We start from the raw sequence: 27,109 nt of genomic DNA, 5'->3' as shown, positions 1-27,109 counted from the left end.
AGTGTTGTTGGGGACCCTGGGAAAACAGCTCGACTAGGGCTCAAAATTTGGAGGCTGTGGGAGTGACCAGAAGTAAATACCAACCTGAGTTGGCTGAGGCTTCAGTGAGTCAGATGCGGAAGACAAGGTCTGAGAAAAAATGGGAGGACTGACCAATATGAATTGACTCCAGAGAGAGCATCAAAAGCAGACAATTGGGGTGCTTGGGTGACCCAGTCAGTGAAGCATCTGACTCTTGATTTCAGCTTAGGTCATGATCTCTTGGGTTGTGAGTTCAAGCCCCGCATGGGGTTCCTCCCACTGACGGTGCTGGGATTCTCTCTCTCTGTCTCTGTCTCTCTCTCTCTCTCACTCTCTCTCTCCCTCTCCCCCCCCCCAATAAATAGACTTTTTAAAAAAGCAGACAGTTATTTGGAAATTGTTGATTTGGCAAATGAGATAGGGCAGGAAGAGAAAGTGTTTTTGTATTTTTGTTTTGTCCAATCCACTGCTGTTAACCAGGTTTCCCTAAACCATGTTGTTGCGCACTTTTAGGAACACGCACTGGCAGTACTAGGCAGTGGGGATCAGCATTTCAGCCGAGGTGGGAACGGACCCATCTGGTTCCAGCTCTGCCACTCATTGGCTCTGCAAACTTCGTTTCCTTAGTTTCCTGATGGAGGAATTTAAATTGTCAACGTACGAACATCTGACGTGTCCAGATTTAAGTAATATCCATAGCGTGTTATTCGCCATTATTTCTTTTTTCTTTTTTTCTTTTTTTCACATGAAATTTATTGTCAAATTGGTTTCCATACAACACCCAGTGCTCATCCCAGTAGGTGCCCTCCTCAACACCCATCACCCACCCTCCCCTCCCTCCCACCCCCCATCAACCCTCAGATTGTTCTCAGTTGTTTTTTTTTTTAATTTTTTTTTAACGTTTTATTTATTTTTGAGACAAAGAGAGAGCATGAACGGGGCAGGGGCAGAGAGAGAGGGAGACACAGAATCGGAAGCAGGCTCCAGGCTCTGAGCCATCAGCCCAGAGCCCGACGCGGGGCTCGAACTCACGGACCGCGAGATCGTGACCTGAGCTGAAGTCGGACGCTTTAACCAACTGAGCCACCCAGGCGCCCCGATTGTTCTCAGTTTTTAAGTCTCTTATGGTTTGGCTCCCTCCCTAACTTTTTTTCTTATTCAGCTCCACATTTTCATTATTCATTTTGAAGTTCCTAAATGTACAGAATATCTAAAGGTTAATTAATAGGAATGAAATCCTTTGCCTGAAAGCATATTTATTTCCATTAGTAAACACACCTGGGTTTTAGTGCCTCCTGGGTATTCTTCTACCTTGTCTCCACGAAAGACTGATTTTCTTCTTCCACTTATACTTTACAAACAAACAAAGTGAAAGAAATCTTCAGTGTTGGAATACTGTTGTTATGAGCCAAGGGTCACACGGGTGGTGCACTTTGGTGAGAAAGTGTAAGAAGCTGGGTTATGGGTACCAACCCTCAGTATCAGCCCTTCTGAAGATGGACAGCTCCGTGACGGGATTGGTTCTGCCAAGCCTTTAGTACGTTCATGTTCTACTGAGTTTATATTCTGGCAGACATGGTGGGTAAGCAAGTCATTTTTTTTTTTCCTTTGTGTATTCACACAGTAAATATAAAAGTAGCCGTTTATCAGGAACCTTGAGTCTGGGGGAGTTTGGAATTTGCGGAATTGATTGTTCTTTTGTTAATATAATTTATTGCCAAATCGGCTAACATACAGTGTGTAAAGTGTGCTCTTGGTTTTGGGGGCAGATTCCCGTGGTTCATCGCTTCCATACAACACCCAGGGCTCATCCCAACAGGTGCCCTCCTCAATGCCCATCACCCATTTTCCCCTCTCCCCCACCCCTCCCATCCACCCTCAGTTTGTTCTCTGTATTTAAGAGTCTCTTGTGGTTTGCCTCCTTCGCTCTCTTTGTAACTATTTTTCCCCTTCCCCTCCCCCTTCTTCTTCTTCTGTTAAGATTCTCAAGATCCACATATGAGTGAAAATATAGGGTATCTGTCTTTCTCTGACTGACTTGCTTCACTCAGCATAATACCTTCCAGTTCCATCCACGTGGCTGCAAATGGCATGATTTCATTCTTTCTCATTGCCAGGTAGTGTTCCATCGTGTATATTGTTCTTTATGCTCGTTTTGACCGTTTATTCCAAATGTCCTTTTAGAAAAGTGAGCTAACGTCAATTTTAGGTTCCCTGAATTGAGCGGATGCTCCTCACGCCGGTACTAGAACATGAACAATGTTGTGAAAAGACCCCAAATGTAGGTTGCAAGTTATAAATGTGTTTATCATTTCGCCAGAAATGCCTGCCACTATCGTCACCCGTAGTTGATTCCACAATCATACGTCAGATTCTCTATTCCCTTATAAAAGGAAGTTGACTGCACTCAGTATGCTTGGGAAGCATAGAAAATGGATTTTCATTTGCGCGCGGTCAAATTAATACGATCGCTGATAACTGCATCTCATATGTTCACTATTTTATTAAGAAGTCAACAGAACATCAAAAAAAAATTCTTAACCTACAGGGCTTAGTTGTCTATTGTATACACAGCAAATCAGGATAGAGAAAGCCTGATGTAGGGCAGAAAAGATGTGTGAGGTCGAGATGGAGGAGAAGAGGGACTGAAGTCGTATCACACAAGAAAACGGAAGACGAAAACGGGACGAACTCGCTAACCATTCACACAAGCCTTCTTTGCCCCGCTTTGAGTACATTTGCTTTTTCAGTCCTTGTCAATTATCGAACTTGCTGGGACAGGGTAAGTAGCACAGAATAAGAATGGTGGAGACACTCCGATGGAGTATGTTTTGTCAGGTCAGTCTGTGGGTCTTTTGACAGTCCTTCCTCCAAATTCGATTTAGGGCTACATGGCAGCTGTGGGAGTAGGCATGCTAAGGCAGGTATGGAAAGATCAAGAACAGCACTGGGGCGGGGGCCGAAGGAAAACGGGACCTCAGCAGGTGTTGGTGGAGGACGCTTTTGTTCGTCAGCTATCTGTTGAAATCATCTTGGGGAAGCATTGGGAACCATATTCAGTCCTAGAATTTGTACTTGGAAACGAGTAGAAATAGTGAGCTGTTGGCTGCATTCAGATGACCAAATAAGTCATAATTAACAACAACTTCTGAAAGTTTTTTAAATGTGTATTTATTTTTGAGAGACAGAGTGTGAGCAGGGGAGGGGCAGAGAGAGAGAGGGAGACACAGAATCCCAAGCAGGCTCCAGGCTCCGAGGTGTCCGCACAGAGCCCGACGCGGGGCTTGAGCTCGCGAACTGCGAGATCGTGACCTGAGCCCAAGTTGGGCGCTTCACCGACTGAGCCACCCAGGCGCCCCAGTTTGGTTTTTAAATACTTAAAGTAGTTCTTCTGTTTAACTTAGTAATTCTTAGAGCACAATGAGTATGGGTGGCTCAATCAGTTGAGTGTCTGGCTTTGGCTCAGATCATGATCTCACAGCTGATGAGTTTGAGCCCCACGTCAGGCTCTGTGCTCACAGCTCGGAGCCTGGAGCCTGCTTGGGATTCTGTGTCTCCCTCTCTCTGCCCCTCTCTGCCTTGCACTCTGTCTCTGTCTCTGTCTCTCAAAAATAAATATTGAAAACAAAATTTAAAAAAAATTATTATTATGTTTATTTATTTTGAGAGAGAGACAGAGTGTAAGTGGGGGAGGCACAGAGAGAGAGGGAGACAGAATCTGAAGCAAGGCTCCAGGCTCCGAGCTGTCAGCGCAGAGCCTGACGTGGGGCTCGAACCCATGAGCGTGAGATCGTGACCTGAGTCGAAGTCGGATGCTCAACCGACTGAGCCACCCAGGCGGCCCTGAAGACAAAATTTTAATAATTATTCTGAGAGCAGAAGCAGAATCAAGTGAAACCTGTATACTCTTTACATCAGGCACTGTGACTCGTGGCTTGAGTAGATCATAAAAATACGGGTTTCACGTGCTTATTTTCTGGGTGAGGGAAGATACCACAGTAGTGGCCCGACAAAGTTAGCACTTTGGTATGGGATTGTTTCTGACAAAGCAGCACTTAACTTCCAGATCCCTAACCCTCAGAGGGCACATTTCCTTTGACTCATTAAGAACATCTCATTATCTGTCTTACTCGATTCTCTTATGTTTCGCTGTGAAGTGGCCCACTTTATTCCCTGGGTCCAAATAAGTCTCAGATGCAGCTGACCCTTGACCAACGTGGAGATTAGGGACACTGACCCCTCCCTCCCATCCCCCGCACAGTGAAAAATCCATGTGTAACTTTGATTCCCCCCAGCACTTAACTACTTGACCGGAAGTCTTAACCATTAACACACAGTCGATTAACACCAATTTTGTGTGTTATGTGTATTATATACTGTCTTCTTACAACAACGTAAGCTAGAGAGAAAAAATGTTATTAAGAGAATTCTAAGGAAGAGAAGGTACATTTACGCTCCTGTACTGTATCTATTTAGAAAAATTCACCTATGAGGGGATCTGTGTGCACGTCAACCCTGTGTTGTTCAAGGTTCAGCTGTGATTAATGTTCCCACCCCAGTCCCAGTCTTGCCTTAATGAACGGATTGAAGAGACAGTCGTAGGCTTTAGTCTGTCCCAAAGACGTCTTATTGACATCTGTATCATGACTGCATTCCCTTGGTGCATCCCCAAAGAAGATTCTGCGGCACTGAGCTTCGCCAGGGTTGTCTCCAAGGCATTGGGAGCTGTGTGACCCCCTGATCCTGATTTGTTCTCAATTCCGGATTGTATTTCCTGGATTACTTCTTAGGTCGCTTTTAAGAAGCTTTCACTTCCACGTGAAGTGTCTGCTACTAACGATCATGATTCAGAGGGTCGTTAACTATTGCTTCAACAAGCAATATGTATTTTAGAACTCTGGTACAGTTTGTGTGACCACCACAGATACCTTCCAGAAGTGTGCTGTTGTCATTTTGCCTTTACGTCATGTTTCCTGACTAGACCTGTTTCTGTCAATGAACCTGCTTCGTTAAGGAACAAGGTTGATTTTGTGAAAAAGATGATCGATTTTCTTAAAAGAGAGAGAGAGAGAGAGAAGCCATTCCTTCTTCATATCTCAGCTACTAAATCGTTGTGGGTATCCTTTCTTTGCCCACCCTCTTCCGGCCTGAAGCCCCTTTATCTGTGATCCCGGTGTGGAAGAGCTTCCGCGGCGGGTGGTGGCCTTTTGTCACTGAGAGCAGAGCGGTGACGGACTTTGGTAACGGGGTATGCAGGCGACGCTTGGAAGACATTGCAGGCAAAGGAACGTGTCTCATCCGAAACATCATACGTTCCATTGGCCTGCCTCTTCCTGTTGACGCACATAGACACGTGCATTCTGATCAGACTTGTCGGGACCTCCATTCCCCACATCCACCACATCCTTGTTATAAGATGGCTCGCCTGTTACTTAGTGGTACTCGGTTTCCTAATCTGCAAAGTACGCATCTCACTTAATGGTATTGCTCTGAATTAACTCATATTTGTGAAAGCACAAGTATGGTGTCCGGCCACATATTTTTTTTTTTTTTTTTTGGTATGTGGAAGTCTCTGGTCACTTACTCCCCTTTAAGAATCCTTTCTAAGCAACGTGGGAGAAGAAAATAATATTAAAATACCAAAGAAAACCTACCTGTATTGGCTGAACGAGGATCACACCCTTTTAAAGAAAGAAGTTTGGGGGCGCCTGGGTGGCTCGGTCGGTTAAGCGTCCGACTTCGGCTCAGGTCATGATCTCACGGTCCGTGAGTTCGAGCCCCGCGTCGGGCTCTGTGCTGACAGCTCGGAGCCTGGAGCCTGTTTCCGATTCTGTGTCTCCCTCTCTCTCTGCCCCTCCCCTGTTCATGCTCTGTCTCTCTGTATCAAAAATAAATAAACGTAAAAAAAAAAAAATTTTTTTTTTTAATTTAAAAAAAAAAAAAAAAAGAAAGAAGTTTGGTTCCATCAAACTCTCTAGCTTTCAAAACCTGGCTTGGGGGCTAGGGTTTCATTGATAATGCGGCGTAAAGTAGCCTTTTCTGACCTCCTGAACCACAAGAAAATCCAGGTCCTCTCTAGCCTTTACGAACAAAATTATGTGGTATTATAAATTGATTTTTGTAGGGCCTACACGAGAAGGAACGCATGCACAATTAAACACACGATGAAACAGAATAGTTAGCGTTTGGTCTCATGGGTCTAATGTGGATTTCACGAAACACTTTGCCATGAGTTTACTAACTTTTAACTTAGCACTCAGTTGAAGTGGAGGGCTTTGTTTTTTTCTTTTTTTTCATCCCAAGCCATATTTAAATATGACCGGTGTGAATCACAGTACTTTACCAAACTAGAAAATGTCATTTCCTACACTTTGGGGGAAATACGTTGTCTCAAAATTCTTTTCTCTTTATGCTATTCTGGACACCTGCCCTTCCCCCTACATCCCACATTAAAATTTAATTCTTAAATTACTCTGAGTTTTTGGAGAAACGTCCAGATCTTCTTTTACCACATATGTTTTGGTTTTCTGACGATTGCACACTGATGAAACGTGCCATGCATCTGTAGTAAATAAATCTCTGAATTGCTAATTGTTTCAGATTAACCCCATAGATCTTTAGCGCAGGTCTGTATGGCATTTTCAGCTCACAGATTTAGTCCGTTTATTTCTGGGGCTTTAATCACACGTGCTTTTAAACACACGCTTTTGAACACGCGTGCATAAAAGTCACAAGGCCTCGTGGATAGTGTGGCTATCAGCATCTCTTTATTCTGTCACCTCCATGGGGCGGGGGGGCCGCCCTTTATCTCCTCACGTTGGATTCATCAGCTCAGGCTGCCATACTGGAATACCACAGACTGGGGGGCTAAACAACAGAGATGTGTTTTCTTGAAGTCTGGAGGCTAGAAGTCTGGAAGTCCATGATCAAGGTGCCAGCAGAGTTGGGTTCCGGTGTCACCTCCCTCCGTAGCTTACAGACAGCCTTCACACAGCCTAGCCTCTGTGCACTCGCTCCTGGCTTCTTTCTTTCCCTATAAGGACACCAGTCCTGTCAGATGAGGGTGCCACCATTGTGACCTCATTTATTCTTGATTACCCTCTTTAAATGCCTTATCTTTAAATACAGTCATATTGGAGGGTGAAGGCATCAGCATATGAACTTGAAGGGGAGAGGACACAACTCATTCCAGAACACATCTTGGGGACAACACCACATGTCTCCCATTAGATTCTCCAGATCCCTTTCCCCCTTCTGTCCATAAGCTCCGTGCTCAGGGGTACTGATCTCTATGCGTCCCAGTTCCTCCGGCTTCTGGTGGGGGTCAGCCAGTGGGATACACTGGCAAGAAATGGGAGAGAAGGAGAAAGAGACTGGGGTCTCGGTACATATTCCCTTGACCCCCTTCTGTGCAGGACCAACATGGGTTGGCATGTCCCCGATCAGTTCTCAACTTCTACTAGCCCCTCTGTTTCCAGTTCCAGTGACTCCCACTCCTCAGCTTCCTTCCTTCATGAGGGGGTTAAGGGTGATTATTGACCTCATACTGTCCTTTGAAGTTTCCCTTCACCATGCCCAACCGTAACACGATTCCTTCAAATTATGCTTGATGGAAGGATGTCACCTCTGTCTGGAAGGCACATTTCCAGAGCCGGGGCAAACCACTGTTCTAGAAACCAAGAGGATCTCCAAAGGACTCCATGATGACATCATCGCTCCTTCACAGTGGTGTCACCTCTGGACGCTGCCATAATAGATTGACTTGGGGTCCTACTTCTAAGGGAGTCCTGCTCAGGTGGGGATTTCCGGGTGCACTTTTGCATCTGAACCTGTGTTCTTCCCCCTGAGAATGCTCAGGACCATGTATGCATCCTTTCCTTCTCGTTTGAATCCTGCTGGTACCAAGTCTGGAGAGAATCTGGAGACTGGCCTGTCATTGGTTCTACTGCCAAACTTCAATAAAGACACTGGAGACTTGGCTAAAAACGCTACAGCAACCACTAGCCTTCTCTTTGCCCAAAAGAAGATTGTTGTTAAGGGTTAAGGGCACAGGCTTTAGCTCCACTTGGATTTCAAGCTCTGGCTCTGGCATTCATGAGCATTTCTGAGCCCCAGTTTGACCATCTGTAAAATGGTGATATAGATTTGAATTACACAGAATAATGTTTGTACGATGTTTGGTGCATAGTAAGTTTGTACACATGTTAGCCTCTATTGTTTTTAGTGCATAGTGCGTAAAACCCCTCTTGCTCATAAAATAAAAACTACCTCTTAAGAACTGGCCCTCTGAGGGGTGCCGGGGTGGTGCAGTCAGTTGAGCGTCCGACTCTTGGTTTCTGCTCAGGCCATGATCTCATAGTTCGTGGGTTCGAGCCTCACACCGGGCTCTCTGCTGATAGCACGGAATCTGCTTGGGATTCTGTCTCTCCTTCTCTCTGTCTGTCCCCGCTTGTGCTCGCTCTCTCTTTCTCTCTCTCAAAAATAAATAAATAAACTTAAAAAAAAAAAAAAAAAAGAATTGGCCCTGTGTTTTCCCTCTTAATGTGGAAAACATTAAGAGGGAAATAAGTGTGTTTGTTTCTATTTATAAAAACCCTACATGGTCATGGAAGGGTGATGTGAAAAAGAAAACTCTTTCCTATTCTTACCAAACAGAATAAGTTCTGTTACATTATCACTTTATGGCAGCTGTATGCATATAAGTTTATAAACATTGACTTCTTTACACATGCACACGCATCTGCGCACACACACACACACACACACACATACATTTCTTTAAACTGAGATCATATTATATCATTTTGTATCCTCCATTTGTAATTACATTGTGAACATAAAAATACCTGCTAAATATTTTCTCGTTAAATTTTCTTTTTTCAATCAAACAAGTTTGGGCGGCGCCTGGGTGGTTCAGTCGGTTGAGTGACCGACTTCAGCTCAGGTCATGATCTCATGGTTTGTGAGTTCGAGCCCCGCCTTGGGCTCTGTGCCGACAGCTGAGAGCCTGGAACCTGCTTCAGATTCTTTGTCTCCCTCTCTGTCTCTTGCTCCCGGCTTGTGCTCTCTCAAAAATAAATAAATAAACATTTTTAAAAATCAAGTACGTTTTTAAAGATCTTTTCATTGCATTTCTGTGTGCATCATAGGCACACAGTCATAATTTTATACAGGTATACAAATGTGATTGTGCTGTATGTGCCTTTTCATAGTTTTGTGGTTCTTAATCTATTATCGGTTACAGTGGTATTTAAACCCGGAGTGTTTTGGCATTACGTCATGTGTTCTGTTGACCTGTCAGATAAAGCTCCAATGTAATCGTGCTTTTCGCCACAGCACAGCCTCTCAGTTAGAGAGAGGGCACGTATTGATGATGAATTTGAGCCTTCCTTCTCTGGCTATGATGTTCTGTCTCTGAGGTAAGGAGATGAGGCACCGGGGTTTCTCAACCTGGCCATCTACACCATAGTGAGGAGTTAATTCCTTCTCGAGATTTTCAAAGCATTGAACAAAATCCTTCGTTTATGATGGCTTGGTGCTTTTTGTATCCTTCTGTACATTTCATGAATATTTTGATGGGAAACTGAAAGTTGATAAACCAGACCCAGCTGTCTTGTGGCAGTAGCATCCAGAACTTTCTCTCCCTCTCTCTTCATGAATATTTCCCATTCCTGTCTGATCATATTGCATTTTTCCACACTGAAGGACAAAAAGAAATCTATGTGCAGGTCAGTCAAGTCGTGTCATAAATATTCTGTTCCTTGAGGTTTCAAGGTCACAGACAGTTTATCAAGGATATTTCAAATTCTCCGTCGTCTCTCTTTCCTTGGCTCTTTTACCAGAAATTCCACAATAGCAGCCCAAATACTTTCCCTCCACCTGAGACCATAAAAGCTAGGGCCTCGAAGCAAGGAAGAGGTTCAGCCGTCAACAGCTTTGTGACTTTGGTTACCACTCTCTCATGACCAAATGATAGATTTTGGCCTCTGTGTCCGCCAGTGTGATTTCTGGTTTTAAAAAGGTAAAATTTCTGAGGGATTCAGCTCTGACAGTTCAGAGAACTGCTCTTCACTTTGGCTTATTTCTGCCTCTTCTTCTGCAGATCTCCCCTTATGGAACCAAATCGCCATTATGCTTCGGTACATCTATGTTCTACTTTGGTTCTTCTCTTTATTTATTTCACAACCTTAGGAAAATCTTCAAGTACATGCCAAGTTTTGGCCTAAAGAATGTAACCCTATCTCCTAGCCTTGTAAGAAAGAATTCATGGATCTGGTTGAAGAAAGGTATCTACACGCAAATATGTTTGGAAAAAACATCAGATTGTTTCCACACCCCCCTTAGAGTTTTGCAATGGATGATCACTTACTAAGTTCTGCAATAGGGGAACCTGTTTTATCTTGCTTAACTTAGACTTTCCAAACATTCTTAACCTTGGAGTTCTTTTATTTCTGGTAGTATGCGTTAACATCCTTCATAATTAACGCCCATGCCGTACATAGGGGAGGCACAGCTCTGGAAGGCACATAGTCCCTAATTCTGCTGCTCACTGGCGACGTGATCTCAGGGTAAATACAAAACTTCTTCACACGTCATATCGCTCGGATGTCAACTGAGGGAGCATAATGGCACCCATTTCACGTGGATGAAGATTTATAGCACTATTACATGTCTGTGGTAGTTACAACTAACAGTATTCCAACTCTGGGGTCTGGCTCTTCGGGTTCCAATTTTGTCCCTCCGCTTCCTGACCTTGGGAACATTTCTTAACTTCTGTAGCTCAATTCTTCATCTATCCAATGGGGACGAAGATTGTACCATTCTCACAGTGTTGTTGGAAGAGTTCGGTCTGATTCACGTAAAACAATTATAAACGTGCCTGGTCCGTGGTGGGTACCTAATGAACGTTAGCCGTGTTAGTGTCATCATTGGTGCTCTTGTTACGTCTGTGAGTGTATCACGTGAAACGGATTATTTTATTTATTTCAATTTAAATCCAAGTTAGTTAACATATAGTGTCATAAAAGTTTTAGGAGTAGGATTTAGTGATTCATCACTTACATAGAACACCCAGTGGTCATCCTAACAAGTGCCCTCCTTAATGCCCATCCCCCATTTAGCTCATCCCCCCACCACCTCCCCTCCACCAACCCTCAGTTTGTTCTCTGTGTTCAGGAGCCTCTTATGATTTGTCTCCCTCTCTGTTTGTATCTTATTTTTCCTTTCCTTCCCTTCCCCCGTGTTCATCTGTTTTGTATCTTACATTCCACGTATGAATGAGATCATATGGTATTTATCTTTCTCTGACTGACTTCTTTCGCTTAGCGTAATACATTCTAGTTCCATCCGTGTTGTTGCCAATGACAAGATTTCATTCTTTTTGATCCCCAAGTAATATTCCATCGGACGTATATACCACATCTTTCTCTAGTCGCTGGACATTTGGGCTCTTTCCATACTTGGGCTATTGTCAATAGTGCCGCTATAAACGTGGGGGTGCATGTGCCCCTTCGAACCAGCATTTCTGTATCCTTTGGATAAATACCTAGTAGCACAGTTGCTGGGTCATAGTGTAACTCTATTGTTAATTTTTTGAGGAAACTCCATACTGTTTTCCAGAGTGGCTGCACCAGTTGGCTTTCTGAAAGGGATTATGTTAGATTTTTTTTTTATTGGGGTGTAATTGACCTATAACATCGTATTAGTTTCAAGTGTACAAAATAATGCTTTGATGTTTGTATATATTGTAAAACGAACACCACAGTGAGTCTCGTTAACATCCATCACCAGGCATAGCTACGTTTTTTTTTTGTCCTAGTAATGAGAACTTTTAAGATCTACCCTCTTAGCAGCTTTCAAATAAGCGATACAGGATTATTCTCTGTAGTCAGTCACCAAGCTAGACATTACATACACATTATTTTAGTTCCCAAAAGTAGCTCCTCTCACCTCAAGGAACAGCATAAATCCAGCATATTATGAAAAGAGTATCACAGCCCTCCTGCAGATATTTGATGGTGCCTGTTGATTTTGACCTTCTCTCCAATGTAGAGTCTGTGATCTGTATTTTCCATCATGTAACTTTTTCTGTTTGTGAACAGGGGCGGAGAGGCCTCGGCTCTGTTTTTGTCTGGGCCTCGGGAAATGGTGGGAGGAGCAAAGACCACTGTTCCTGTGACGGCTACACCAACAGCATCTACACAATCTCCATCAGCAGCACAGCTGAGAGTGGGAAGAAGCCTTGGTACCTGGAAGAGTGTTCATCCACGTTGGCCACCACCTACAGCAGTGGAGAGTCCTACGATAAGAAAATAGTACGTGGCATTTGCATGTCATGATTTATTCATTTATCTTTCACTACGAAATACAGAGGAAAGGGGCGCCTGGGTGGCTCAGTCGGTTAAGCGTCTGACTTTGGCTCAGGTCATGATGCCGCGGTTCATGAGTTTGAGCCCCGCGTCGGGCTCTGTGCTGACAGCTCAGAGCCCGGAGCCTGCTTCAGATTCCGTGTCTCCCTCTCTGTCTGCCCCTCCCCTGCTCACATTCTGCGCCTCTCTCTCTCTCTCTCTCTCTCTCTAAATAAACGTAAAAATTAAAAAAAAAGAAATACAAAGGAAGAACCATAAACTTATACACAAAAGTAATACATGGAAATAGGCAAGTAATATATGGAAATTAGCTGCTGACGCAATACAAGTATTTGTAAGTTTCGTCATTCTGTTATTGGAAGTGCTTATCTGGGCCATTCGATTCCAGCATTTGATGTGGTCTTCGACATGAGTAAGCTTTAGTTTTATTGAAGACAAATGAGCAGTCCACTTTGACCTTGCGAGTTAGTGGTAGAGAAGAGACCAGTTCCGACACTCAGCCTACTTCCCTTATCCCTCTGTCCCCATACTGCCTTTGAAACTTACCTTCAGCGCTTCGGTTTCAAAGTGGGTCTGACTAATTCCGTGGGAACTAAACCGATCAAAAGGTGCTTTTCTACTACTGAGGCACCAGCTCGCCTGAATGAAGAGCGCAGAAGTCCTACGTGATCGCCCGCTTACCCGCGTGCCCTGCTCTCCGTGCAGACAGAGAACTGATTGAGAGTTCAGGTTGCAGGACCAGCCTGCTTGGGTTTTGTTCACTGTTGAACCATTTACTATAGCTGGGTAACGTTAGACACATTACTTAATTTTTCTGTCTCGACAAGCCTCATCTGTAAAAGGTGAGCATGTAATATTGCATGGTTTATGGCATTATTATTACAAAGATGATGAAGAAGTAAATAAAAAGGGCTTTGCATACTCCTTGAACCACTGATGCCCAAGGAAGTTCTGACTTCTGGGGTGCCCAGCGCCGTGCCTCTGGTTCTAAATTTCAAACACCTTTGCATTTTGCTCTTTTCTTGATGATAGTTTTGTAAACCGTCTCAGGATTTGTCTCTCTAAAGTGAATCTAAGCTGCTTCACTTGACATTTTTTAGCATTTAGCGAAGACCCTTCTCTCAGGTCTTGTAGATTCATGCAAATTTGGGTCGCATCTGATTACACGGGGAGGAAACACAGCACTCCCTTCGTGGAATTCGCCATCCACATCCATTTGGGTCTTCTTGATTATCCTGGTTATCATATAATTTTCATGTGTGATTCCTTAGCTACTTTTCCCTACCTTCTTTAGTTACATTTTTCAGATTGATTTAAATAAAAATCGCCTACCCATATCCATATCCCCTCTGCCCCTAGCTTTCCTTAATTCCTCCACAATAACTGGGTTAAAAAATATGTCCGTGAATCTACCTTTAAGCACCTCCAACATTCATCAGTAAACATAACCGTGCAATACAAAGTAAAATATCAAAGGAGAAAACCCAGGGATGACAAGCACCACAGTTTCCTGGCTTTCTTAATGGGAAAGCGATGTTCCGTGATTTTTTACCTTCATTATGAAAATGTTATAATCCAGGAGTGCCACTTTTGCTCTCAAATTTGCTTGTCTCTCAGAACTCGCGGTCAAGGTCCACTAAAACTCAGTGGCATCCGTCAGTTCTGCACCATAAAAATCCTGATGGAACTCTCTGGAATAAGAGTTCTCTTTCTGTACCTCTCGAAGTCTAAAGGCAAATTTGCCATTGCTTCAAAGTGAATATGCCCGTCGACTCCTGTTTGCCTTGTGTGGTGATTGCCATGGAGAGGGTACCATGAAGTTCCATAAATGCCTTTCTTAAGAGAAATGTACAACCCAGTGGGCAAAATATCAAAGGAGAAGAAAAGGTTTTCTGGGTCCTGGATGGGAGAAGGCAAGATGGACAGACCTCAAAACCTCTACGTGAGATTTACTCCCTAGACTTGACCTTCCTAGCCCCTCATCATGCTGTGATGCTATGGTGGATGGTGTGACCACCCCCTGCCCCCAACGACAGGCAATCATTTAGGATTCTCCCAGGGACGGACAGAATGATCCGTTCACTGGATGGATTCATTCAGCCATAGACTACACTTTCCCCCTAACTGCTGCTTCTGATACCAAAACCTTTGCTGACTCACTTGATATATGTAACCTATTTGTTTCTCACTTCTGTTGAATCTCTTTCTCCCATTTTCGTAGCAACAATTTATTAGTAATTTTTCTCCATCCCGTTCTTAGAATCTCTTTATATTGCCCGAATCTGCAAATTACCGTAAACTGCAGAGGAATTTGGGAGCTGTTTCAAGTTAGAGTCTCCAGCCTTAGACCCATCTCTCAGTGGCTCAGTGACCCTCAACACTGCAATCTGTACCCCCCACCCCCCCGAAGAAAGGCACTTTGATCGTGAACGTGTTAACAGTTTGAACATGAGTAGAGTTAGCAACAACACCGGCCTTTTATGGTCCAGCTGACCCCTTTTCCTTCTAGATGTCAGAATGACAAATAATCCTGCGACGTGCCTGGGACCTTTTCTTTACCAGGCTTTGAACCAAACGCCGGTGGGCCCTCAGAGGTGCCCACTTCCTGTCAATGGCATTGTGATTGAGCGTTGCAGGAATGGTGGTGACTGTCCCCCCTTTGTTCTGGGGCTCTCCTCCCTGGGCCATTCATTTCCTTGTGCCATTGCGGCTTCTTCAGGAGAGCACTGTTGTCATTTCTTGTCTGTAGAGCCCCATTGTGCTTTGAACCAGGCAGATGCTAAGGATTCAGGAGAGAGGAAGGATCGCTCTGCTTCAGGAAAAGCACTTTTGTTTAATAAATTTGACTTGTCCCCAACAGAATGGTTTGCAAGCAGGAGAACCTGGCCCTGGGTTTCAGATCGGCCACATCTCTGTCCCTTGGTTTCCCACCACGACTGTTGGTACAGTCGTGGACCTCGGTATTTCATTCATGCTTTAATCGATTCAGATCGGTAATGGTCTTATATCTTATTACAGCACATGAAGCATCCAGAATAGCAAGATTACTACAGTAAGAAACTCCCCTGTAAGCTCAACAGAAATCAGTTGAAATGACTGATTATTATAAAGCCACATTATCAACTAATACGTTTTTATTAACAATATTGCATGCTTCTTATCCCGTGCCAAATACGTAATACGTTCACAGTTATAGTAACATGCCATAACTATGGCATTTTTTCTTTATCCTTCTAATTAGTGCCAGGTACTGGGCATGCATTAATTGCATGGTCTCATAGTACCCTCAGAACTCTACACAGGAGCACCAGGAACCGTCCTCACTTCACAGATGAGAAAACTAATGCTTGAAAGGTTGAAAGAAACTTAGGCAATACGTGATGGAGCCTGGATTCCCACCAAATTGGGGATGGACGCCATCTTGTAACCAGGGTGCTGTCACGCTCTGGAGACTTCTCAAGGACACCCACCATGGGGCTGTCTGAAAGCACGGTGCTGCTGTCAGCTGTTTGGGGTTCTTTTCTTAGTGATAAAAAAAAAATACGTATCTTTAGAACACATAGGTATCCATTATTTTTCACTCCCGGTGATTTGATTTTCACGTCCTAAGACCTCCTGATAATCCCCTAAAACAATCAGTACTCTTGCAAAAACCTAAAGCTCTTTGCCAATCCGAGTCGCTGGTCCCCTGTGTCAGCCCGGAGCTCGTCCAGAATTTGCTTTCCGCGTGACGTTCAAGCTAGGGCTCTCCCTCTTGTCGCAAGTGTCCTCTGTTAAGGCCCGGTACCGCCAGATAGCACTTCATTTGTGCTAATGAATTTCACCCCAGGGAGGGTTTTTCTTGTTCCCCTCCCCCAGTCCCTTTTATCTTGTTCAATTTTCTTCCTCGCGTCCGTAAAGCTGCTTAATGTATTACACTTTTTCTTACTGACTGCCTGTTTTGCAGTAGATTGGAAACTACGTGAGGTCGAAGATTTTGTCTTGTTCCTTCCCAGAGCCTGAGCTTAGTAAATATGCATGCATAAATCACTATCGGACGCTGGGAAGGATGGGAGCTGCAAGGATTGTTTACGCAGCCACAGGAAGACAGGGAAATGCTCTGTTTCTTTAAGAAAAACTCCTTCTGGTAGGTTGGTAAAAGGTAAAGGCATTTGGCAATAATGTATTTCGCATCTGAAATTGCCCACAGGAATCTTGCCGTAAAGGCGTGCGTGCTACCTTTCTTAGTGTCCAAGAGCGCTGAAGATCCCATCTAAAACCCTTCACTGCCTCCTGAAATGACTCCCAAGTTCTGATTTGGAAATAAAGCTTCCCCCTCTCCCCAGTCCCTCCCATCGTTAAATGATCTCCTTCTTTTGGGACTCGTTCAACCTTTGCCCTTTTTCCTCTGGTCATTTGTCTTAGAGATTGGAATATGGCCTTGATCCTGTTCCCCCTGGGAGGGGTCTTGTGAGCCAAGGGTTAGAGAGTACATAGGCTCTGCTCAGCCCATTCCTGATGTCATGTTATTTATTTGTGTTCCCAACAAACTTGCCCCCCCCCCCCAGGGTATCTCAGGTTGGACTGAGTGACCAATTCCACGTGGAGGAATTGTCTTATTGCTTTTCATGTTCCTAAGCAGCTACAGATTTTCTCTTCTTACGGAAACATCCTGCTCCCCACCCCCACCCTCCCCCGCCACCCAAATCATTATTCAGGTACAGTCACCATTCACAATGGGGTTGATTTCTGTCATCTCCCTGTTTCTTCTTTTGGCTTGAGAAATGGCATTCTTTTTCAAGCAGAAGACTGGCAAATCCAGATGTGTTTAGTTTGTTTGGAAGCTTGATACATAGTCTCTTGAGAATGTTAAAAAGAGGAAATGAAATTTGCTCCTGAAAAGTTCCGATCTCGATGGTGGCCGGAAGGAGAAGGTCGATACCCACTTGCCGACTTGGGCTGGATCTCAAGGCCAAGTCCGCTGCCATGGCCGGTGGTGGCCTCGAAGGGCCACCTTGGCTCTCGCGGATGACTATACCCGATAACTCAGCTTTTTTTCTTTTGCTGCCATTTCAGGATTTAACCGTCACCGCTTACCCCCGCTCTGTAATAGCTGCTACATGTCCTTAGGCAGGCCCGAGCCTTCATTTCCTTAGTTAATAGTGTCTCTTGCGTGCAGAGTTCCTGTGGGTTTCGACGTAGCTGTATGCACACACGCGAGCGTGCACACCCAGAAACGCCTATTGTGTGTTGTCTCACGTGTCGCAAGCTGCTGGAGGCGGTCGTTTGAGAAGCAGTCCAGCCTGTGGTGGCGACAGTACTTGTCAGGAACAGCTGTACTTTTAGCCCCCGGGCTATATATACACACATATACACTCACGACCTTTGTAGGTTGCTCGTGAGCTTATGTGAGTTTTTTTTTTATCTGGAGAGGCGACAAAGGAGCAACCTTGAAGTCTTTCCTGATAATTGGGGGAGTTTATAGAACAAAACGAGTATACGGGAGCTTGATGTTAGTGATTCAACTTGGCCAATAAATACTGTGCTTCCGCTCTATACCTAGAACCGAGCTGAACACTTGGGAGGCGTAAAAAATAATCGAAGATGGCATCTTCCTCCAGTGATAGCAACCTCACGTTTGTAGGCAAAGCCTCACGTTTGCACTTCCATTTACAGATTCCCGTGGCAACACAGGACTGGAATTTTGTGTGGGCTCGTCAGTCACGATCGAATTTTACACCAGACTTCGGTGAACACAGAAAGCACTAATTGGTCCTCAATTCCCTTGTATTTTGCTGCGCTTAATAAATCGGCTTCTTCTATTTCATTCATTGACACATTGAAGATTTATGTTCTGCCTTTATTCCCCCCATGGCTGTGTTTGAAACAGCTTTTCTGGCGCGTTTCTAATCCAAATCAAAATCCACACCAGACACAAATTCAACCTAACAGACAGTAGAATCATTTCGTGTTTCAAAAATATCCGTTCAGTTGCTCTTTTCCCAGATAGGAGACAATATGGCACCTTCAGAATAAAACAGATCGCGAGATCTCAGGGAGATAGAAACTCTTAACTGCAGGGCTGCTATTAAGGCTTGTCACTCATGGCCAAAGTCAATCAGAACTGAGATTCCCTGGAGAATTTCCTCAACAGGCTGGAATAAAAGATCCAATCAGCCCAACTAATGAAATGTGAAATAATAGGAAATAAGAGCTTACGATGAGAAAAAGTCGTGGTTCTGCTCGGAGGAAGCGTGACTGGACCTGAGCAACACCCACCCCTTCGCACCAAATAAAGATGACATCCCTAGCTTGGCGGGGTCCAAAAAGCCATCTGCAACTCATCCATGAGACAGGCTGCACATCTAATTTGCTGACCGGGACAGCTTTGATCTGGCTCGAGGCCTGGTGTCGTCTTCTGTTTGCTTCACTCTGACAGACAGAAAGGATATTTTCTTGAGCGATCAGAGAAGTTCCGTGGAGGAAAATTCTGTTTCTGATTTGGGCAGCGAACTGAGAGAGCTTGGAGTGGGCAAGATGGGCCACCGGGATTGAAACCCAATTCTGAGACAGTTTTGAAAATGGAGTCCAAACTGCCAGAGCTTTCTTGTTCCGTTTTCACATACAGAACCTCTGGACTCCTTGCTCCGTGATGCGGGCCTACTGTTCCACGCCACGCTTCCTTGAAATCACACCGTCAGATCTTGCGTGCGTGTGTTGTGATTAACGGGGTTGCCCCATGTGGTTCCGGTTTTCGGGACATCATTTTTCTTCGAGATTGCATGCTCCTTGGTGGTCCTTGCCTTTTCTTTCTAAAGATAGACACAAAAATTCCCTGATACTCTGGCTTCTCTTCGTGACGAAAACCCTGCCTCAGATCTTTGTGGTAATTTACACCTACATATTTCCACCACTGACAGTCACTTCCTCTTGAAATGACCCAGCTGGAATTTCTCCCTAAAGCGGGGATGCGAAGGAGTGAGGCTGTTTTCGTTTCTTTTTCTCTCCACTCCTTCTACCCTTCCTCCCCGTCACCTCCCTGCGCCATCCCTTTCCGCTGTCTCTCACCACTCAAGTTTCACTTAGTTAAGGCGATCGCAAAACCTAAATGAATAAAAGCACAATGCCGACTTGGAATGTTCCGCACGCTTGCCCGCACCGAGAGCGTTTAGCGCTTGGTTGGTGTTTGCGTAGAAAAGTACGGAGCAGCTTTTCATTTAAGCACGCCGCGTGTATGTCCGCACCTGGTGACCGTATGTGGATGAGGCATACTCCCACGGCAGACCCGACGTCATCAAGTTTTTATTGTTCACGTTTGAGGTCGGCCGGAGATGGTTCTTTACCTGCCCGAAAAGCATTGCACACACTTGGAGTGTTTATTCTGGATTTGTTTCTGTGCATCGCAAGTGTCTGATCCAGCTGAGGAATAAGCAAGATGAGCCAAGTGGGAAGACATCGTGAAAAATCTTGAATCCAGGCACAAGCCACTGAAAAAAAGAAAACCTGGCAAAGGAGCGTGGCCATGAAGGGGAGGCGAAGTGAGCAGAACACAGGCAGGGCCATCTCTCGACAACGGAATGTCTGGAGACTCGGGAACAGACTGCTCCGGGGTCCTTATGCCTTGACTTAGCGACCGGGTGTTTGATAAACCGGGCTGCAAATTTACCCACGATTTCAAATGAATTAGAAATACCTTTGCTGGGCACCTAGGTGGCTCAGTCGGTTAAGAGCCAGACTTCAGCTCAGGTCGCGATCTCACGGTTCGTGGGTTCGAGCGCCGTGTCGGGCTCCGTGCTGACAGCTCGGAGCCTGGAGCCTGCTTCGGACTCTGTGTCTCCCTGTCTCTCTGCCCCTCCCTCGCTCACCCTCTGTCCTCTGTCAAAAATAAATAGACGTTAAAAAAAATTAGAAATACCTTTGCAATGATCCAGCAGTCCCACTTCTTGTACATTCAAAAGAATTGAAAACAGGATCGTGAAGAGATGTTTGCAGCCCCATGGGCACAATAGCCGAGAGACGGAAGCCGTCCAGATGTCCACTGATGGATGGATGAATAAAATGCGGCAAATACATACAATGAAATATTGTGCAGTCTGAAACGAAGGAAATCCTGCCAGATGCTACAACATGGATGAGACTCGAGGACGTTACTCTTCGTGAGGTACACCCGTCACGCACACGCAAAAAGACAAATACTGCGTAATTACATTCATAGGAGGTGCCTAGAGTAGTTAAACTCATAGGAACAGAAAGTGGGACGGTGGTTACCACAGGCTCGGAGGAGGGGACGAAGGAGAGTTGTTTAACGGGTGGAGTTTTATTCATACACGATAACGTTCTAGAGATGTGTCGTAAGGCAGCGTGCGGATAGTTAACGATATTGTACTGGACACTTGAAAGTTGTTAAAAGGGTAAATTGGTGTTATGTGTCTGTTACCCCAACAAAAAGCCAAATAAATACATTTTAAAGCCAACAATTAGGGGCGCCTGTGCGGCTTAGTCAAGCATCCGACTCTGGCCTCTAGCACGGGTCACGATCGCATGGTTCGTGCCTTCGAGCCCCAAGTCGTGCCCTGTGCTGCCAGCGTGGAGCCTGCTTGGGATTTTCTGTCTCCCTCTCTCTCTCGCTCGCTCGCTCTCTCTCTCAAAATAAATAAAGAAACATTTTGTAAACAATAACAAAGTCAACAATTAAAAATCCAGAAAGTTCCTTCGGCAGAAGTGGGCAAGGGCTCTGTTTACCCAGACATCCTCTAAGCGACTGGTGTGGAGGTTTGGAAGGTGGCTGGTTAATCAAGTCTGTTAATCGAGAGAAAACCTCGCCTTCTTGCCAGATAGACTGTCGGGAGTCTAGACCTCTTTGGCAAAAGCTCACCTCCTGTCTTCCACCACCACATCTCTATGGTTCTATTATTTTTGTTCATTCTGCCATTTTTTGTGTATCAGTGCCTGTTGGCATGGATCGTCTGGCGACCTTAAAAGCGTCAAAAGGAACAAAGAAAAGACCATGAGAACCGATGACCCTGGATGAAGCTAGTTCAGCCCGCGTGTCAGTCTAGAGCCATACCAGATAATTAAATAGTCCATACAGACATCCGCATGGGACCCTGAGGAAATATTTAGGGGAGGGCTCATTTCTAAGGAGTTACACGGCACTTCCTTCCTGTGAAGATCAAATTTCTTTCCAAATCAGCCAATCGGCCCCCTCCTCTGGAAGGGGATCCCTCAGAAAGGCAGGACTTGGTTTTCAGCCGCGTTTGTCCCGCCACACCTTTCTGATGACCTTCCTCCTCAGTTTCCCCGTCTGTAAAATAGGGGCGTTACCCTTGTCTGGATGCCAGAGAAAGCTTAACCCCCGTCCTCCAGTAACTGCAAGGAGATCACCAGCTCATCTCGTGAGCCTTGTGCGTTCCCGGCAGGAGCGATAGGAGACCCAAGGAGGCAGAAGTGGATGCTCGTGGGGGAGGGAGGATTTTTTAAATCGTAGATATTTCGGTGGTTTGCAGAATCTGTGTCTCGTAGTGTTTAATTTGTTTTGTCGCGGAGACTCTCAGTTTAACGGTTTTCCCCCTTAGTGAGATGATCCTGAAACAGAGGTGGAGGGCCGCTGCTCTCGCTGGTGGACGTGTTATTCAGCCACAGCTCAAGTGAACCGGATTCAAACCAAGGGGAAAACAATGATCTGGGTCTCACATTCTGCTTTAAAAAATGGAGAAATGGCTAAGCTCCTTCTGTGACATACAGGCAGGCACTTAGTGCTGTCCCATCAAGCACCCGGGCTTCAACCGTGTTTTTTGTATCCACGTGAAATCTCTGAGGAGGTCTTAAACCAGTGTTCCTTGCATGACAGGGCTCGGCTTTGCTTAAAACCTGCAGCTCGGGGCGCCCGGGTGGCTCAGTCCGTTGAGCGTCCGACTTCGGCTCAGGTCATGATCTCACCGTCTGTGAGTTCGAGCCCCGAGTTGGGCTCTGTGCTGCCAGCTCGGAGCCTGGAGCCTGCTTCGGATTCTCCCTCTCTCTCTCTCTCTGCCCCTCCCCCACTCATGGTCTGTCTCTCAAAAATAAATAAACATTAAAAACAAAATTAAAAAAAAACAAAACAACAAAACAAGACAGAAAACCTGCAGCTCACCCAAAGCATCAGTTCTGGGAGGACAAGGGTCAGATCGTGTGCTTTTATGCTCCCAGTGCCTAACTCGGTGTTTGGTTATCGGTTCCACATAACCTGCTTATGAAAGTGCTGGGGTAATGAAAGAGCTTTATTCTTAACTAGAGCTGGGTCTGGGGTGAGGCAAGCGAGCGTCTGGGGGTAAAATTTAAGGGGACACTTGCATAACCCCCGCGTCCCGAGCCAAAGACTCACCGTAGTCCCGACCCTGGTTTTCACGGAAGCGGAGTCCGATTTCCACAGGCTTCCCTTTGCAAAGTCGATTTACACAGGCGACTCTTCTGGAAGTGATATGGTCAGGAGTGCAAAACAAGGCATTTGAAACAACTGTTTCGACACCCCTCCGTTCCACTTTTATGAGTAAATTTCTTTCGACTTGCGCGTGACTCACGTTGACCCCAGCTCCCTAAATGTTTCATTGCTGTCTTCCAGATTACCACAGATCTGAGGCAACGCTGTACAGACAACCACACCGGGACCTCGGCCTCGGCCCCCATGGCTGCGGGCATCATCGCCCTCGCCCTGGAAGCCAAGTAAGCTTTTAGCTTCCTATTGTCTCCGCTGGCGACAACCCCTCATCTCAAGGACAACTTACCCATTCCCTACTATATGATCCCTAGCACAACAACCCAGAGCAGAATCTTCCAAATGCGACCTTTCAAACGTCAAAGACTAGGGTTTTAAAAAGAATTTTTTTTCCCCGATATCAAGGAAAAAAAAAAAAAAGCAATTCTTTTTTTTTTTTTTTTTTTTTTGGTTTTTATATCCTTAAAAAATCAAACTGTGTAATTACTTTATTATGGAGTCATGGTGTAGGCATGCCAATTGGCTCCAACCCTGTTGCCTTGTTGAGGTTTTTATTCTAGTCTGGGAATGTTCCTGTGGGTCTCAGAACAGTCAGGGGCCCTTTCCCTGCAGAACAGCCAGGCAGCTCGGATTCCAGGACAATAGCGCTCCCTCTGGGGGACAGACTATGTCAAGGTCATTTGACTGAAGCTCAGGGTCAAGAACAACCCACCCACCTTCAGTCCTGTTGCGCGTGGTCAAATTCTGTGTCTGAGAGATCCCTTGAAAGACCCATTAGGTTCCGTGCTGTAGGCCTCACTCTCTGTCTGTAAAACACCAACAGATTTTGCTGTCTTAACCAACGTAAATTTGTCTCCACTCTTGGGAATCCTGGGTCTTAATTCTTTCAAAACCTCGTACAGATCTACACGCTCTTACCCTCAATGTCAAAACCCAAAATGCCAAGAAAACTGGAAGCTCTTTTGCAAATTTGGCACAAAAGCTCATTTGATGGCAAAGCCCTGAACTGACTTGAGGTGGTTTGTCTTTATCGTGCAAATCCATACAAATATTAATGTATGTGATTCTGACGTGCTGGCTCAGAGCCTCCCCCCCACCCCCGCACCCCGCCCCGGAAGTTTTGTATAATCTATGCTCCAGATGCCATATCTGAAAAAAATGTCGAATTCCAAATACATCAGGTCCAAGAATTTTAGAAAAGGGACTGTGGGCCTGCACTCTGATGCCCTCCTACAAGAGGATCATAAAAGCAACTGAAGTAAGAACGTAAGTGTTTTTCCAGAAATAGCCTTGCACCCCTGTCCCAGGGAGGAATAGAATGATGTTTCCATTTAGTTGTACCCAGACAGAGAGCAATAGCCGATGACAGGAGAAGAACACAAGAATGATGACGAGACCTTCAGTAAGAACAGTACTCGCTCAGTCTCAGTACGTTTGTAGCTGCCCATTCTTTAAGGCAGAGAGCCTGTGTTAAGGCAGTCGGGCCCTCGTGTCATATGGAAAGAGTGAAATATAAGCCATGGAAAGCCCGAGATGGGCAGAAGGACACAGCTTCGGATGTGGGCTGTCTTCGTCTGTTGAGACCACTAGAACAAAATACCGCAAATGAAGTAGCTCATAAACAACAAAAGTTATTTCTCGTTTTTCTGGAGGCTGGGAAGCCTAAAATCGAGACACTGGCCGATCGGGTGTCTGGGGAAGGTCCACTTCCTAGGCGGGTCCCATGGCAGAAAAAAAAGGGACAAGGGAGTTCTCTGGGGTCTCTTACGAGGTCTCCTCTTTGTGACGGCACCACCCTCATGACCTAAACACCTCCCAAAGGCCGCACCTCCTAACGCCATCACACTGGGCATTAGGTTTCAACATACGAATTTCGTGGGGACACCAGCATTCAGAACATACAGTGGGTGCCACACCTTTTGTTGACCCCTTGCCAAAAATTGACGTGGAGAGATATCCAAGTTCACACGAATGTCTGTATTGCTTTCTTTTTGATGAGGTTAAATAATAATCATTGCAATGTGTTGTATCTTTTAAAGTGTTAAAAACTGGGGTGGAGCAAAGAACTTGCACTTACCTTATTAAATTCTCACCTGACAACTTTTCACTGGGCAGTTCTGGCCACAGAAGTGTCTGTTAGGTATCTATTTCTCTAATGTTTTATTTATTTATTTTTGAGACAGCAAGTGTGTAAGCAGGGGAGGGCAGAGAGAGAGAGAGACAGAGGCAGAGACAGAGACAGAATCCGAAGGAGGCTCCAGGCTCTGAGCTGTCAGCACAGAACCTGATGCGGGGCTCGAACCCACGAACCACGAGATCATGACCTGAGCTGAAGTCGGATGCTTAACTGAGTGAGCCCCCCCCAGGCGCCCCTAAGTATCTGTTTTTAAGTTGGTGACTGCTAATTAGATCTTTGAAAAGCATATTGGCTTCATCCTGCAATTCTGGGGTATTTGCCCACAAAATAGTAAGTTAGAAAAAAGTCAGGAATTGATCGAGCACTTCCTAATTCCCCTCCAGAAATGGTTGTCATTCTCACCCTTAGTAACTAAGCGCCGTATCGGTGGCTACGGATAATACATGATACTCCGTTCCTTGGGATATTACCGTACCACTAATATTTCAACAGTTCTCGTAACCACTGTTTAAGTTCAGGTGGAGAATCCTCACTTTTATGCCTCAAGCAGCGCACTCGGTTGGCTAACTTTGCCTTGGGGCTGGGCACACCCTGAAAGCCTTCCATCTGTTTTCGCGCTCTTTGACTTCTGAGCGTTTTTAAAGATTAATTTTTGCCGCAACTGTGATGGATGGAAGGCAGGGGGCCAGAGAGCCTCTACGTGGAAAGATCCACTGTTAATTGAAAATTGTCAGCAGTACGGTCTGATCATGGAGCCAAAAGTAGATGGTAAATAGACTGATAGATAAAATGAAAAAGGATAAACCTTGCCTTGTAACTCCACGTAACTCCACGTAACTCGTTCGGTGGGCCAATCTTTTCCCGTAAGTGAAGCTGGAGGTTAGGAGGGGGACATCTGAGTATTCCAAGAGTGGGTCAGATGTTGATGATAAACCTGGATCAATAAGCTGTGGGCCTCCAGCATGGCGTCAAAAGTATCTGGAACTAAGAAATGACAGCACAGAGCTCGGATGACAGTAAGCCAAGGCTTCAGTTGTTCAAAAGCTAAGCCGAAGCCTTGCAAACACACCTCACCCACTCAGCAGCCTCCACACCCCCCCCCCCCCCCCCCCCGGGGATGTCCTCATCTACTAGTGCTTTTCAACAAGTCTTGGGACCTGGGTATTTGGAGATTCAACCTTTCCTCTCACAAGCTGAAAAGCCTGATCTAAGGAGGGAGAAGAGAAAGCGGCAGCATTGCCCCGGGGCACAGCCAGCACTCTAGCTAAGCATAGCCTGCTCAGGTCAGGGAGTAGGGTGAGGCTGAGTGTTGGGGGTAAAAAGCTGCCAGTGGGGACTGCCATCCCCATTTCCCAGCATGCCCCAACTGTCCCCGTGCTCTAGGGGGTATTGTCATTTCTCCTAATGGCAGATTTCAATCTAGATTGAATCAATTCAATTCAATTCAATTCAATTCAATTCAATCTAGATTCAATCAATCAATTCAATTCCATCTAGATTACAATCACTCAGGGAAAACTGTCACTTCCTGGCCTCCCTCCCCCGCAGCCTGCTTTCGATGCATCCCAGGTGCTTGTCGGCATCAGTAGGACAATCTTCCTCTTGGAGGATGCTTCAACCATTGGCCTGTCTGCCATTTTGATTCTTCTTGCGCCCTTCCACTCTGAGCTTCTTCCCTACCCGCCCCCCCAAACAAAAAACCTTCTTAGGAATCTAAGAGAAAAGAAAAAAAAAGTTACAAAACATAGAAACAGATCAGCTCAAAGTGTGCAGATTTCTTATCTGAGCTCAAGCAAAGCTTGGTCCTGAGTTAACTGCTGCGAGAGCTCATAGGACAGACCCCCAGGCCATCCTTTTCCTAAGGGTGTGTAAGAACAGGTGTTACCACAGAGGACACTGCAGCACACCCCAGACCTTCGGGTAAAAGCACACTGCACCCAAGACTGGAAGGATTCCCAGTCCCTCGAAAATCTGCCTCCTTTTCCTATTCTTCCTCAGTTTGAGCCTCGTCATCGCTACAGGCGCTTCTGACAGTCTGATCACAAACTTTGCCTTTCTAGTAAATAAGGCAGTTTCCTCCTGTTCCCAAAGATATCACCTGGGTGCAGAAAGCTGTCAGTGTTTTACCCT

At 45.4% G+C, this 27,109-nt stretch overlaps 1 protein-coding gene across 3 annotated transcripts in view; it reads left to right on the top strand.

Annotated features, from left to right (window-relative positions):
• Nucleotides 1-27,109, top strand: part of PCSK5 (proprotein convertase subtilisin/kexin type 5) — a 457,179-nt gene that overhangs the window by 185,761 nt on the left and 244,309 nt on the right. For all 3 annotated transcript variants that reach the window (XM_047829573.1, XM_047829574.1, XM_047829575.1), the window contains exons 8-9: nt 12,123-12,335; nt 22,969-23,069. In XM_047829573.1, the coding sequence (XP_047685529.1) occupies nt 12,123-12,335; nt 22,969-23,069 (314 nt within the window). The remainder of the gene's footprint in view (nt 1-12,122; nt 12,336-22,968; nt 23,070-27,109) is intronic.

This window comes from Prionailurus viverrinus, chromosome D4 (assembly GCF_022837055.1).
Source record: "Prionailurus viverrinus isolate Anna chromosome D4, UM_Priviv_1.0, whole genome shotgun sequence".
Classification (NCBI taxonomy): Eukaryota; Metazoa; Chordata; class Mammalia; order Carnivora; family Felidae; genus Prionailurus; species Prionailurus viverrinus.
Note: the sequence above shows the minus strand (reverse complement) of the source record. Positions and strands in the feature narration are given on the sequence as shown.